Source organism: Pelophylax lessonae (assembly GCF_965119305.1).
Source record: "Pelophylax lessonae genome assembly, chromosome: 10".
Classification (NCBI taxonomy): Eukaryota; Metazoa; Chordata; class Amphibia; order Anura; family Ranidae; genus Pelophylax; species Pelophylax lessonae.
In genome coordinates, this window is record NC_138777.1 from 160,654,869 (window position 1) to 160,669,634 (window position 14,766).

The following is a 14,766-nucleotide window of genomic DNA, read 5'->3' on the forward strand; positions in this document are numbered from 1 at the left end:
AAAAAAGAAGATATATTAATAAATGAACCAGAAAGTCATGGGTAACATATACAGAGAGTCACCGAAATCCAGTGTGAAAAAGAATAAAGACTAGATACCATAGTAAGTATGGAGGCTCTAGTAAAGTCCAAGGGTGTCCTAAAGATGTGATAAATCATATACAGACAGCAAAGAAAATTCCATGCAATAGGGATGACGGTTGTATTAGCAGATCGTAGGCTTAATTACCGCAGATAGGATATATAAATACATCACCGAGGTCCAGTGTAACGATAAAAGATAAGTTCATGACCAGCCTGCAAGTCCCAGAGTATGGATGTGAACCACGCCAACGCTATGTTGGCGTCGGATATATGAGGGCGGAAAACAGGACCTCCCATATCCGGTCAAAGGACCGGATGTTGGTCGGATAGATCCGCCTCCGATCGCAGATGGATATCGGCAGCCATAGCAACGCGGCGTCAAATAGACGCCGCCTAGCTCGCCCGCTATGCATAGCGCCGATGGTAGGAGCATAGCCCCGCCCCCAGCCTGGGTGTAAAAACAGAGGCAGACTCGGGGAAGGGGCGGCTAAAAGTACCATCGCAGCCCCGGGAAAAGGAAAACCGGGCTGCAACCATGACCTCCAAATTAGAGTGGGGATGAATATCTAATCAGAAATTATAAAAATATATATAGTAGCTGAAAATAAAGGGCAATATTATGTATGTGATAGAAGAAAATACTATAAGAAGTAGAAATAAAAGAAATAAATATATTAGGTAGAATATATATTGATAAGCAGAAAAATTAATGATTGATGAATGTAGGGAACATAGGTGGCAGACCTATATAACGGGTGTCTTCCACCCAGAAAATCTAATAGGGCAAACATTGGGGAATAGATCTGCCACAAATAAATCATTAAAGACATGTCCAGCTGTCTCCATCCCTAATAACATAGAGCAAAAAAGGAGAGAAAAGTGGGACTTTAAATGAGTTCAGCTGAACATATATAATTTTTATTTGATGTATAATATGTATGGCCTGAAAGATCTCAGAAATCGAGAATCAATCGGTAATTAGATGTTAGGTAAATAATTAATTATATGGGACATGACAGATATGGCTCTCAATAAGACTAGCCAAAACATTATTAATTGAGCGAATACATGTAGAAATGACATATCTAAAACTAAAATTCATAAATAAACGATTTATTGTGACAACAGATATTCCATGGGTGCTCAGTCTACCAACATATAAAGTTGATATACAAACTTTAATGTGACCCAGAAAATGGGGACCACTAGGACGTTGACACAAGTAACAATCCAATATTACATTCACAATCTAGAATATGACATATACAAATCCTCATCTCAAATAATGTACACAGAATATAAGCAGTATATAAATAAGGATAAATACATTAATAATAGATCCATGAAGATGATATATACAGAACAGATTCGTTAAAGGACTGGAATTTTCTTGAAGACATGATCTTAGAATGAACGGAGATTTGATGAATATTTATGATTAAAATACTTGTAAGCTCGACGCGTTTCGTGGCTCTACGTCCACTCATCAGGAGCATAAGGAGAATAGTGTGTATTGATTGTGTATCTGAAAAAGTGAATATATATTATACCAAAGTATTAATATTGCAAAAAGGGGAAGAGAAAGAGGGGAAGAAAAATAAAAATAGTTATATATAGGAAAGTATGGAGTAAACACTTACTGAAGTGATGTAATACCTCCAAACAATCCACTTTTAGAGAGGAGGTTTTAGGAAACGAGCCGGGAGAAGCCTGACCCGGGGCTGAGGCATGGACCACATCCACTATAATGGGAGCGAGCAGCAGGGAGGTATGAGCCAAAGTTGAAGATAGGGGGACATAGAGTTGAGCTGTAGTTTTTCTCATCAAAGATTGACATAGTGGAAACTCCAAAGTCAATGAGATCTGAAATCATATATACTAAATTACACTGCATTCAGTTAAAATCTTTCTTGTCAGAGAAGAAACTGATGTTCCTAAAGAGACTGATATTTGCCAGATACAGAGAAAACTCTGTTCAAAAATAAGAGCAGAGGAGCGAAGCCAAAAGGAGAAGTCTCTGTTTAAAGATGAGAGGACCAGGGTGAGACATCAAAATAGATCCCAGAGATATACGTGTATCAGAAAGTATTAGTCAATCAGAGAGGGTACCAGGAAGAGTGGAAAAACTGGATAGATATCTTCACCAAAGGAAAAGTAAAAAACAGGAATAAACGGCAAGGAAAAATGATGAGAAATATATATTAAGTGAAGAAATGTGATATACAACCAGTATAGGGGATGTGAAAAATATAAGTGGATTTGTATATGTCATATTCTAGATTGTGAATGTAATATTGGATTGTTACTTGTGTCAACGTCCTAGTGGTCCCCATTTTCTGGGTCACATTAAAGTTTGTATATCAACTTTATATGTTGGTAGACTGAGCACCCATGGAATATCTGTTGTCACAATAAATCGTTTATTTATGAATTTTAGTTTTAGATATGTCATTTCTACATGTATTCGCTCAATTAATAATGTTTTGGCTAGTCTTATTGAGAGCCATATCTGTCATGTCCCATATAATTAATTATTTACCTAACATCTAATTACCGATTGATTCTCGATTTCTGAGATCTTTCAGGCCATACATATTATACATCAAATAAAAATTATATATGTTCAGCTGAACTCATTTAAAGTCCCACTTTTCTCTCCTTTTTTGCTCTATGTTATTAGGGATGGAGACAGCTGGACATGTCTTTAATGATTTATTTGTGGCAGATCTATTCCCCAATGTTTGCCCTATTAGATTTTCTGGGTGGAAGACACCCGTTATATAGGTCTGCCACCTATGTTCCCTACATTCATCAATCATTAATTTTTCTGCTTATCAATATATATTCTACCTAATATATTTATTTCTTTTATTTCTACTTCTTATAGTATTTTCTTCTATCACATACATAATATTGCCCTTTATTTTCAGCTACTATATATATTTTTATAATTTCTGATTAGATATTCATCCCCACTCTAATTTGGAGGTCATGGTTGCAGCCCGGTTTTCCTTTTCCCGGGGCTGCGATGGTACTTTTAGCCGCCCCTTCCCCGAGTCTGCCTCTGTTTTTACACCCAGGCTGGGGGCGGGGCTATGCTCCTACCATCGGCGCTATGCATAGCGGGCGAGCTAGGCGGCGTCTATTTGACGCCGCGTTGCTATGGCTGCCGATATCCATCTGCGATCGGAGGCGGATCTATCCGACCAACATCCGGTCCTTTGACCGGATATGGGAGGTCCTGTTTTCCGCCCTCATATATCCGACGCCAACATAGCGTTGGCGTGGTTCACATCCATACTCTGGGACTTGCAGGCTGGTCATGAACTTATCTTTTATCGTTACACTGGACCTCGGTGATGTATTTATATATCCTATCTGCGGTAATTAAGCCTACGATCTGCTAATACAACCGTCATCCCTATTGCATGGAATTTTCTTTGCTGTCTGTATATGATTTATCACATCTTTAGGACACCCTTGGACTTTACTAGAGCCTCCATACTTACTATGGTATCTAGTCTTTATTCTTTTTCACACTGGATTTCGGTGACTCTCTGTATATGTTACCCATGACTTTCTGGTTCATTTATTAATATATCTTCTTTTTTTTTTTTTTTTTCCCCCCCGTGTTTTTGGGACGCCTCACTATTACTTTCATACACCCACGCTTATAACTGCGCTTCCTCACTCACTTTGGGCATCACTCCACCTTCTCTGGATATACTATTCAGGTGATTGTTAATTTATAACATATTTGGGTTTACTATTTGTACACACAACTATAATAATCTGTGTTGTCTCATTCACTTCGGGCTTCACCTCATTCATCCTTTCTTTTTTACCACTGCACTCTGGTGATTCTTCTTTATTTTTATTTTTATATCACATGTGGGTCTACCCTGTTCACCAATTGCATACATAACTAGTAGATTCACGGCATAAATTAGTCTATGACATATGCCTTATTATGGCTTTCTAATCAACCCCTGTTTGCACTTATATTTTTCACATCCCCTATACTGGTTGTATATCACATTTCTTCACTTAATATTTATTTCTCATCATTTTTCCTTGCCGTTTATTCCTGTTTTTTACTTTTCCTTTGGTGAAGATATCTATCCAGTTTTTCCACTCTTCCTGGTACCCTCTCTGATTGACTAATACTTTCTGATACACGTATATCTCTGGGATCTATTTTGATGTCTCACCCTGGTCCTCTCATCTTTAAACAGAGACTTCTCCTTTTGGCTTTGCTCCTCTGCTCTTATTTTTGAACAGAGTTTTCTCTGTATCTGGCAAATATCAGTCTCTTTAGGAACATCAGTTTCTTCTCTGACAAGAAAGATTTTAACTGAATGCAGTGTAATTTAGTATATATGATTTCAGATCTCATTGACTTTGGAGTTTCCACTATGTCAATCTTTGATGAGAAAAACTACAGCTCAACTCTATGTCCCCCTATCTTCAACTTTGGCTCATACCTCCCTGCTGCTCGCTCCCATTATAGTGGATGTGGTCCATGCCTCAGCCCCGGGTCAGGCTTCTCCCGGCTCGTTTCCTAAAACCTCCTCTCTAAAAGTGGATTGTTTGGAGGTATTACATCACTTCAGTAAGTGTTTACTCCATACTTTCCTATATATAACTATTTTTATTTTTCTTCCCCTCTTTCTCTTCCCCTTTTTGCAATATTAATACTTTGGTATAATATATATTCACTTTTTCAGATACACAATCAATACACACTATTCTCCTTATGCTCCTGATGAGTGGACGTAGAGCCACGAAACGCGTCGAGCTTACAAGTATTTTAATCATAAATATTCATCAAATCTCCGTTCATTCTAAGATCATGTCTTCAAGAAAATTCCAGTCCTTTAACGAATCTGTTCTGTATATATCATCTTCATGGATCTATTATTAATGTATTTATCCTTATTTATATACTGCTTATATTCTGTGTACATTATTTGAGATGAGGATTTGTATATGTCATATTCTAGATTGTGAATGTAATATTGGATTGTTACTTATGTCAACGTCCTAGTGGTCCCCATTTTCTGGGTCACATTAAAGTTTGTATATCAACTTTATATGTTGGTAGACTGAGCACCCATGGAATATCTGTTGTCACAATAAATCGTTTATTTATGAATTTTAGTTTTAGATATGTCATTTCTACATGTATTCGCTCAATTAATAATGTTTTGGCTAGTCTTATTGAGAGCCATATCTGTCATGTCCCATATAATTAATTATTTACCTAACATCTAATTACCGATTGATTCTCGATTTCTGAGATCTTTCAGGCCATACATATTATACATCAAATAAAAATTATATATGTTCAGCTGAACTCATTTAAAGTCCCACTTTTCTCTCCTTTTTTGCTCTATGTTATTAGGGATGGAGACAGCTGGACATGTCTTTAATGATTTATTTGTGGCAGATCTATTCCCCAATGTTTGCCCTATTAGATTTTCTGGGTGGAAGACACCCGTTATATAGGTCTGCCACCTATGTTCCCTACATTCATCAATCATTAATTTTTCTGCTTATCAATATATATTCTACCTAATATATTTATTTCTTTTATTTCTACTTCTTATAGTATTTTCTTCTATCACATACATAATATTGCCCTTTATTTTCAGCTACTATATATATTTTTATAATTTCTGATTAGATATTCATCCCCACTCTAATTTGGAGGTCATGGTTGCAGCCCGGTTTTCCTTTTCCCGGGGCTGCGATGGTACTTTTAGCCGCCCCTTCCCCGAGTCTGCCTCTGTTTTTACACCCAGGCTGGGGGCGGGGCTATGCTCCTACCATCGGCGCTATGCATAGCGGGCGAGCTAGGCGGCGTCTATTTGACGCCGCGTTGCTATGGCTGCCGATATCCATCTGCGATCGGAGGCGGATCTATCCGACCAACATCCGGTCCTTTGACCGGATATGGGAGGTCCTGTTTTCCGCCCTCATATATCCGACGCCAACATAGCGTTGGCGTGGTTCACATCCATACTCTGGGACTTGCAGGCTGGTCATGAACTTATCTTTTATCGTTACACTGGACCTCGGTGATGTATTTATATATCCTATCTGCGGTAATTAAGCCTACGATCTGCTAATACAACCGTCATCCCTATTGCATGGAATTTTCTTTGCTGTCTGTATATGATTTATCACATCTTTAGGACACCCTTGGACTTTACTAGAGCCTCCATACTTACTATGGTATCTAGTCTTTATTCTTTTTCACACTGGATTTCGGTGACTCTCTGTATATGTTACCCATGACTTTCTGGTTCATTTATTAATATATCTTCTTTTTTTTTTTTTTTTTCCCCCCCGTGTTTTTGGGACGCCTCACTATTACTTTCATACACCCACGCTTATAACTGCGCTTCCTCACTCACTTTGGGCATCACTCCACCTTCTCTGGATATACTATTCAGGTGATTGTTAATTTATAACATATTTGGGTTTACTATTTGTACACACAACTATAATAATCTGTGTTGTCTCATTCACTTCGGGCTTCACCTCATTCATCCTTTCTTTTTTACCACTGCACTCTGGTGATTCTTCTTTATTTTTATTTTTATATCACATGTGGGTCTACCCTGTTCACCAATTGCATACATAACTAGTAGATTCACGGCATAAATTAGTCTATGACATATGCCTTATTATGGCTTTCTAATCAACCCCTGTTTGCACTTATATTTTTCACATCCCCTATACTGGTTGTATATCACATTTCTTCACTTAATATTTATTTCTCATCATTTTTCCTTGCCGTTTATTCCTGTTTTTTACTTTTCCTTTGGTGAAGATATCTATCCAGTTTTTCCACTCTTCCTGGTACCCTCTCTGATTGACTAATACTTTCTGATACACGTATATCTCTGGGATCTATTTTGATGTCTCACCCTGGTCCTCTCATCTTTAAACAGAGACTTCTCCTTTTGGCTTTGCTCCTCTGCTCTTATTTTTGAACAGAGTTTTCTCTGTATCTGGCAAATATCAGTCTCTTTAGGAACATCAGTTTCTTCTCTGACAAGAAAGATTTTAACTGAATGCAGTGTAATTTAGTATATATGATTTCAGATCTCATTGACTTTGGAGTTTCCACTATGTCAATCTTTGATGAGAAAAACTACAGCTCAACTCTATGTCCCCCTATCTTCAACTTTGGCTCATACCTCCCTGCTGCTCGCTCCCATTATAGTGGATGTGGTCCATGCCTCAGCCCCGGGTCAGGCTTCTCCCGGCTCGTTTCCTAAAACCTCCTCTCTAAAAGTGGATTGTTTGGAGGTATTACATCACTTCAGTAAGTGTTTACTCCATACTTTCCTATATATAACTATTTTTATTTTTCTTCCCCTCTTTCTCTTCCCCTTTTTGCAATATTAATACTTTGGTATAATATATATTCACTTTTTCAGATACACAATCAATACACACTATTCTCCTTATGCTCCTGATGAGTGGACGTAGAGCCACGAAACGCGTCGAGCTTACAAGTATTTTAATCATAAATATTCATCAAATCTCCGTTCATTCTAAGATCATGTCTTCAAGAAAATTCCAGTCCTTTAACGAATCTGTTCTGTATATATCATCTTCATGGATCTATTATTAATGTATTTATCCTTATTTATATACTGCTTATATTCTGTGTACATTATTTGAGATGAGGATTTGTATATGTCATATTCTAGATTGTGAATGTAATATTGGATTGTTACTTGTGTCAACGTCCTAGTGGTCCCCATTTTCTGGGTCACATTAAAGTTTGTATATCAACTTTATATGTTGGTAGACTGAGCACCCATGGAATATCTGTTGTCACAATAAATCGTTTATTTATGAATTTTAGTTTTAGATATGTCATTTCTACATGTATTCGCTCAATTAATAATGTTTTGGCTAGTCTTATTGAGAGCCATATCTGTCATGTCCCATATAATTAATTATTTACCTAACATCTAATTACCGATTGATTCTCGATTTCTGAGATCTTTCAGGCCATACATATTATACATCAAATAAAAATTATATATGTTCAGCTGAACTCATTTAAAGTCCCACTTTTCTCTCCTTTTTTGCTCTGTGTCTATGGGAATGTTTGACCATTCTTCCAGAAGCACATTTGTGATATTAGGCACTAATGTTGGAGAGAAGGCCTGGCTCGCAGTCTCTGTTCTAATTTATCCCAAAGGTTTTCTATAAGGTCAGAACTCTATGCAGGCCAGTCAAGTTCCTCCACCACAAACTTGCTCATCCATGTCTTTATGGACCTTGCTTTGTGCATTGGTCCAAGTCATTTGGTGGAGGGGGGATTATGGTTTTGGCTTGTGTTTCAGGGGTTGGGCTTAGCCCCTTAGTTCAAGTGAATGGAACTCCTAAGGCATCAGCATACCAAGACATTTTGGACAATTTCATGCTCCCAACTTTTTGGGAACAGTTCCAATATGACTGTGCACCAGTGCACAAAGCAAGGTCCATAAAGACATGGATGAGCGAGTTTGGGGTGGAGGAACTTGACTGTCCTGCACAGAGTCCTGACTTCAACCCAATAAAACATCTTTGGTATGAATGAGTGGAGACTGCGAGCCAGGCCTTCTCTTTCAACATCAGTGCCTGACCTCACAAATGCGATTCTAGTAGAATGGTCAAACATTCCCATAGACACACTGCCAATACTTTTGACATTATAGTGTAGATTGGTGCCAGATATCACAGGATACCTTCAGTGGTCTAGTGGCATCCAAGCCTCATTGGGTCAGGACTGATTTGGTGCCGCTTACTAAATATCAGGTGTAAGGTCATAAAGTCATGGCTGATCGATATATGTTTGAGTGGAAAATAGCCAACATGTTGGAAAATATTTTTTATTACCAATTCCTATTTAATAAGAGTAAGTAAAATAAAGACAAATTCCAAAGAGAATACATAAGCAATCCAGGGGAGGCGACTGGAACAAGCGCCTCCTCCAACTGGAACTGAGATGGATCCACCTCCTAAAAGCAACGGAACCTCCCGGCCTTAATGATTTAATTTCATTTAGGCCCTTCTTGGAGGGTTTTGTATCTGGAGGTATGGAAAAGTGATTACCCTTTCCATCCTCGAATATTTCAGGTGCAGGATGTTATTCCGGGCCATGTTATCATCATCATTCAAATTCATTCTTCATTCGTCTATCTACTTAACATTGACTTTTTGTTTACATCTTATGCCCTTAATGTCTTTGATGTCCATGCATTTATTCTGGTGTATAAACATGTAAAAAAACAGGGATTGATACCACCCACAGTGGATATATTTGGCTGTTTAAATAAGCCCCTTTTTTCTCAAAAACATAAACAAACAGTCACTTTGAATTTTCGCATATTGAATGCTCCTCTTTTTCAAGTAAAGTGCCTTGCAAATGACTTGCTCATTATTTTATATTGTTTCATATTGATTTTTTAGATATTGATATGGCTGCTGATAAATATTATCACCGCTATATAACTATTAAGTCCCATTGTGGACAGAGTCAAATGTGCTCATTTGTCCGTTTTTTGTAACTTTTGTATTTTTATACAATCTCCTTTTTCAATTTATTTGCAGGTTCTTGCGACTCCTTTTTGTGCATCCTGTGGACTCATTGTCCAACCCAGCACGGGGTTCGGGACCTTGTCTATGGTCCCGCTACTTCCGGCGGTTGGGTCCTCCACTGCTGACACCTATGTGGTGTCCTCCTAACTTCCGGGGTACGCCGCTGTAACGTTAAAAAACCATACCCCGTGAAGAAACCATACCCCTCGTCACTTCCGGTCTGAAACAGCAGAGCAGCGCAGCAGAGCGCATGCTCAGAGCCCCGGAGACGTGATTGAACAAGAAAGAGCGCATGCTCGGAGGGTATGATATGTTAACGGCACGAATACTTGCGGCGGTAACATTAAAAGAGTTCTGCTGCAACATCAATCATCTCCTCTCCTCTCCCTGTCACTTCCCTGATCTCCCCTAATAAATATGAAAGCGGCGGCGGGTGTATCTGTGCTCCGTGATCCGCTTTTATATTTATTAACGGAGATCAGGGAAGTGAGAGGGGAAGGAGCGGAGATGAGCCATGATGCAGAGGAGCTGTTATAATGTAACCGCCGCAAGTTAAAGTACCGTGAGAAATCCATACCCTCCGGAAGTGACGAGGGTATGGTTTTCTCACGGGTATGGTTTTTTCATGGAACACCGCCACCTGCGTCATCACGCAGTGACGGCGTCACATCCCGTGCTGGTTGGAGACGCCCTGCCGGCCACGCTCCCGCCCCCTATGATGATGATGCACGTCCTGTGCACGTCGGAGGTGTGCTGAGGGCGGGTCTGGCGAGCGCCGCCCAGGGAGCCCACAGCTGTCAGGGGGTTGAGACGCAATCGTGATTGCTTTCACCCAACACACTTCCTATTTAGGCACCACTCCCAGCATGGATCACTCTGCACATCCATTGCTGGGAGAAGGTTTGCCGAACAAGTACTAGTCCAAGGTCAGTATATATCACCTTTTATTCCTAATACTCTCTTGCTTCATATATTATTTTAATACTATTTTGGCACTATTCGATTTTTTATTCGTTTTTTTGAATGCCTAACAATTTGTGCCTATTATGGGAAGAAAACCTACTGATCACCGGCTTCTTGATGTAGCAGTCAGTGCTCAGTTAGGTCCCAAATGCACAGAGACAACTTCAATATCTCCCTCAGCCCCGGTTCACACTTCTGCGTGTGCGGGGTTCGCATGTAATGTCGGAGCGCACTGCTCCGACATTATATGCGATCAGCTGTGCGGTGCGAGTTTAGCCATACAGTTTGTATGGCTAAATTCGCTTCGCACCCGCAGCAAACACGCACAGGAGGCATTTTTGCTGCCGCATCAGGATCGGATCGCACAGCGGTTCACACTTGTGCGATCCGATCCTGTGCGAACTGCACGATCGCACTGCGATATGCGATCAAACTGGGGGTGTCGTTAAGATTACATTGACACCCCCAGCGTATCGCATATGGCAGTGTGAACTGCCGGGGGTGCGTGTGCGATGCGGGAAAAGGCTGCGAATTCGCAGCCTTCCCGCATCGCATATATGTGAACCGAGCCTCAAGAATAAGCAATTGTTATTAACAAAGCTAAGATTGGGATAACTCTCTAAGATATATTTAAGCCTTTGCTTTGGCTACATCCCCTTCTTTTTACCCATTTGTTCTGCTGCATGCACATGTACGACATGTATACAGAACAATTGCCTGTTGACATATATCCATTTTCATCTACCTTTTGCAGCACAATGTGATTGGCCTCTGCCCGTCTGATCAGGCTACAATTGGACTCCAGTTGTGACACTCGGTCCCCAGTTTGCACATTCCATCTGTTGCATGCCCATTGGCACCATCTTGACTTCATACTTGTATTAAACCTTCCCTACAAAACTACCATTTCCTGTGGGTGCTGTCAAAAAAAATCCTTGTTTTTATCCGGTGGCAAAACAATTCATTGGTGTTCATATTTCCACCAACCATGTAAGTTCACCATGAATTATTTGTAATTGTCTTATATGGCACAATGATTATATGTATGTACACAAAATATGATATATTTATATTTCTCTGTTGTATTTTGTAAACTGTCAGCTGCCTGATATGACACATCTGCTTTTTCCAATACTTGCAGAAATAACTATTTCCAGTACAATCCCTGAAGAAAAGGTCTCCACCTCGAAACGTTGGATCATACATGGAATAGTTGGTTGAGTGTATATGCACACTTGTTTTTAAAAAAAACACCAGTTTTGCCAATGTACTCTTGAACATATTTTGTATGTGTTTTTCTTTATATATTTTCTCTTTTCTTGACTATATCAATAAAACCTTTATTATATTGAAAACATTTATATTTTTTACTATAATCTTTTTTTGAGTGACCTATAAAGTCCCACCCCTAGGGGATTCTCCACAACATGCTCTATTAATTGGGATGTGGCACTCACCCTCAGGAACATAGCGGGAACACACCTACACAGTTAATTATTTAATCAAAGGCTACTGTATCAAAAATATCCAGAAAAAACAAGTGCTTATCTCATGTTTTTCATAAAATACATAAGCTATGAACCAGTTCTAAATACGGAGAGTGGGTATCTTGGGGGCATAATACACTGATCATTGTTTATATTAAAAAAGGAGCACTGTCCTGCACACTAGTCAACAAAATGTATGCTTCCCCGTGGAATTGTACTGTATAATAATCAGTTACATCTATTTTCTGAGCTATTGGAAACATAACAACAGGCATTCTACAGGAAGCTAAGTAGTTCCTATTTTATCTGTCTGATGAAGCCACCCAGTAGTGTGAATGTCTAGGATTTGTAGCCCTCAGGCATTATTGAATTTATTTTGTATAATTCAATGAGAGCTAAGGTACGGGTTGCAGGAAAGAAAGTCGGTCATTGTTGATAGAGGAATCTCTGCCGAGGAGCTATTGTGTTCTCACCGCTAGCAATAATCGCATGCCGAAAATCCGACATTCTGGTTGTACCCAAGTCGATCGATGGATCGACTTGGGTACATTCAGCCTGCACATAGATGGTTGGAATATGTTTGAAATATCTATGGCCGACTTAAGAAGCCTTAGGCTCCTTTCACACACTATGTCTGTCAAACGGACTCCGCTTTTCTCAGCGGGGGATCGAGCCGCCGATCCCCCGCTGAGCAGAAGGATGACAGCTGTGTCTCCGCGCTGTGTGCGGAGACACAGCTGTCAGTTCCCCATGCATCTCTATGGGGGAAATCGGATGGGAACGGACCGTCGGTCTGTTCTCACCCAATCCCATCCGATCCGCTGGACGGATGGAAAATAGGGTTTCCATCCGTCCAGATTTGACGGATCCGGTCGGATGTCAGCGGACATGTCTCCGCTGACATCCGATGCCCCATAGGAATGCATGGGGGGACCGTTCAGATCCGCCAAAAAAACGGACAGGCGGATCTGAACGGTCCGCCTGTGTGAAAGGGGCCTTAGTGTTATTGAGGCAACAGATACAATACCTGTCCATACTCTTCAGGTGTGTACAGAACATATCCTCTCTGCTTCACATACTCCTGAAATACAGGAGACCAGGGCTGTTCTCCACAACAATAATCTGTGATCAGGAGTTTTCCTCCAGGTTTCAGCCAGGACTGGAATAGAAAAGGCAGAATAACTAATTAAAGTGTAAGTCTTAAAAAAAACACACATACATGCTGAAAGCACAGAAAAATGACAGTTGATGTGCCAGAAATATAGTGTGCTCTTACGTTACTCTTTGAAGACTTTGAAGGGACACCATGTGGTGTCAGCCCTGCCTACCTCATTTCTGATGGATTACAAAAAAACACAAACCTCTCCTTATCTCCTCCCCTTCCAAATCTCCGTAAACCCCTCCTTGTGTACAGGCAGAGAGCACAGGAAGTTATCAACTTGATTGAAAGATTTATGGCAAAATCAACAGTTATTTTTGCACGTATTGAGTAAATATAACAAAACACTTTCAATGGTATACTGTATTCAGAAGACCCAGAAAAAAAACAAGGGTTTATATACTGATAGCAAGGAGTGTAGAATAATTGCGATACCAACTTGGTTGCAAACACACACTCACCCCGCGCTAAACTCAAAACTCAAGATAGTCTAGGAGATGTATAAATGTGACCCCAAAGGTCTCAGCAGCTGTTTTAATAGAAATAATGTATAGAAAGGTGTAATCAAATAACCAAATAGCTCGGTCCAATCAACCACACAAACAGCGCTAACAGATGAATGGATAAATGTTAGGATCTAAATTCTCAACAGGCAAAGGTGTAATAAAACACAAATGTCCATATCAGAGCAGTCCAAATTTGTTACGGGACGGGTGTGAAGGAACTTGGATACACCACAATTCGACCAAACACCGGTGCTCCCCCCCTCTCCTCTGGAACTCACCAGATGATTGGTAAAACAGGGCCTCCTCACATGTGAATTCAAATCACCATCAGGACCTCTCCACCTTCCACTAGCTTGGATCTCCTCTCATATCCTATTAGCCTTCATATGTCACTCCATTCATGATGGCATGTAAATGAAGAATGAGGGACATATAGTGTAATACCGCAAGGTTTATTGATTAAAAACACACCAATATGGCCCCACTCCCCTCCAGATGTCTACTTACAATAGCGAATCTGAATGAAGGAATTCAAAATTTGCATATACTGACGCATAATGACCATTTCTTAATTTAGCCAGGCGTCCATCTGTTCACAAGGCGACCGCGCACACATGCCCTGACGTTTCGTCACCAAGACTTCTTCCGAGAGCATGTGTGCGCGGCGCGGTCCGCCTGTGTTTGTATCCACTTCGGCACATGCGCACTCGGCAGAAGTGCCGACCCCGGAAGTGAACGTACACCGTCCTCTTCCGATGCGCAACGTCACTTCCTGTGGGCGAACCTCCGCCCCAGAAGGACGTCACTTCCCGCTGCCCGACTTCCGCCTGGTGCAGAGAAAAGCCGACACTCGTAAATACCGCAGTGTCCGCAACCGATGTCCTCACAAACATGAGGACCGGAGCCGATGGATATTCCAAGTATACGAATCCTCATGTCAATATCCATTTTAAACAAAC

At 40.3% G+C, this 14,766-nt stretch overlaps 1 protein-coding gene across 1 annotated transcript in view; it reads right to left on the reverse strand.

Annotated features, from left to right (window-relative positions):
• LOC309565810 (uncharacterized protein) overlaps positions 1–14,766 on the reverse strand; it is a 78,473-nt gene that overhangs the window by 9,921 nt on the left and 53,786 nt on the right. Inside the window, exon 10 of the mRNA XM_082270814.1 lies at positions 13,170–13,301. Coding sequence (XP_082126940.1) covers positions 13,170–13,301 — 132 coding nt within the window. The remainder of the gene's footprint in view (positions 1–13,169; positions 13,302–14,766) is intronic.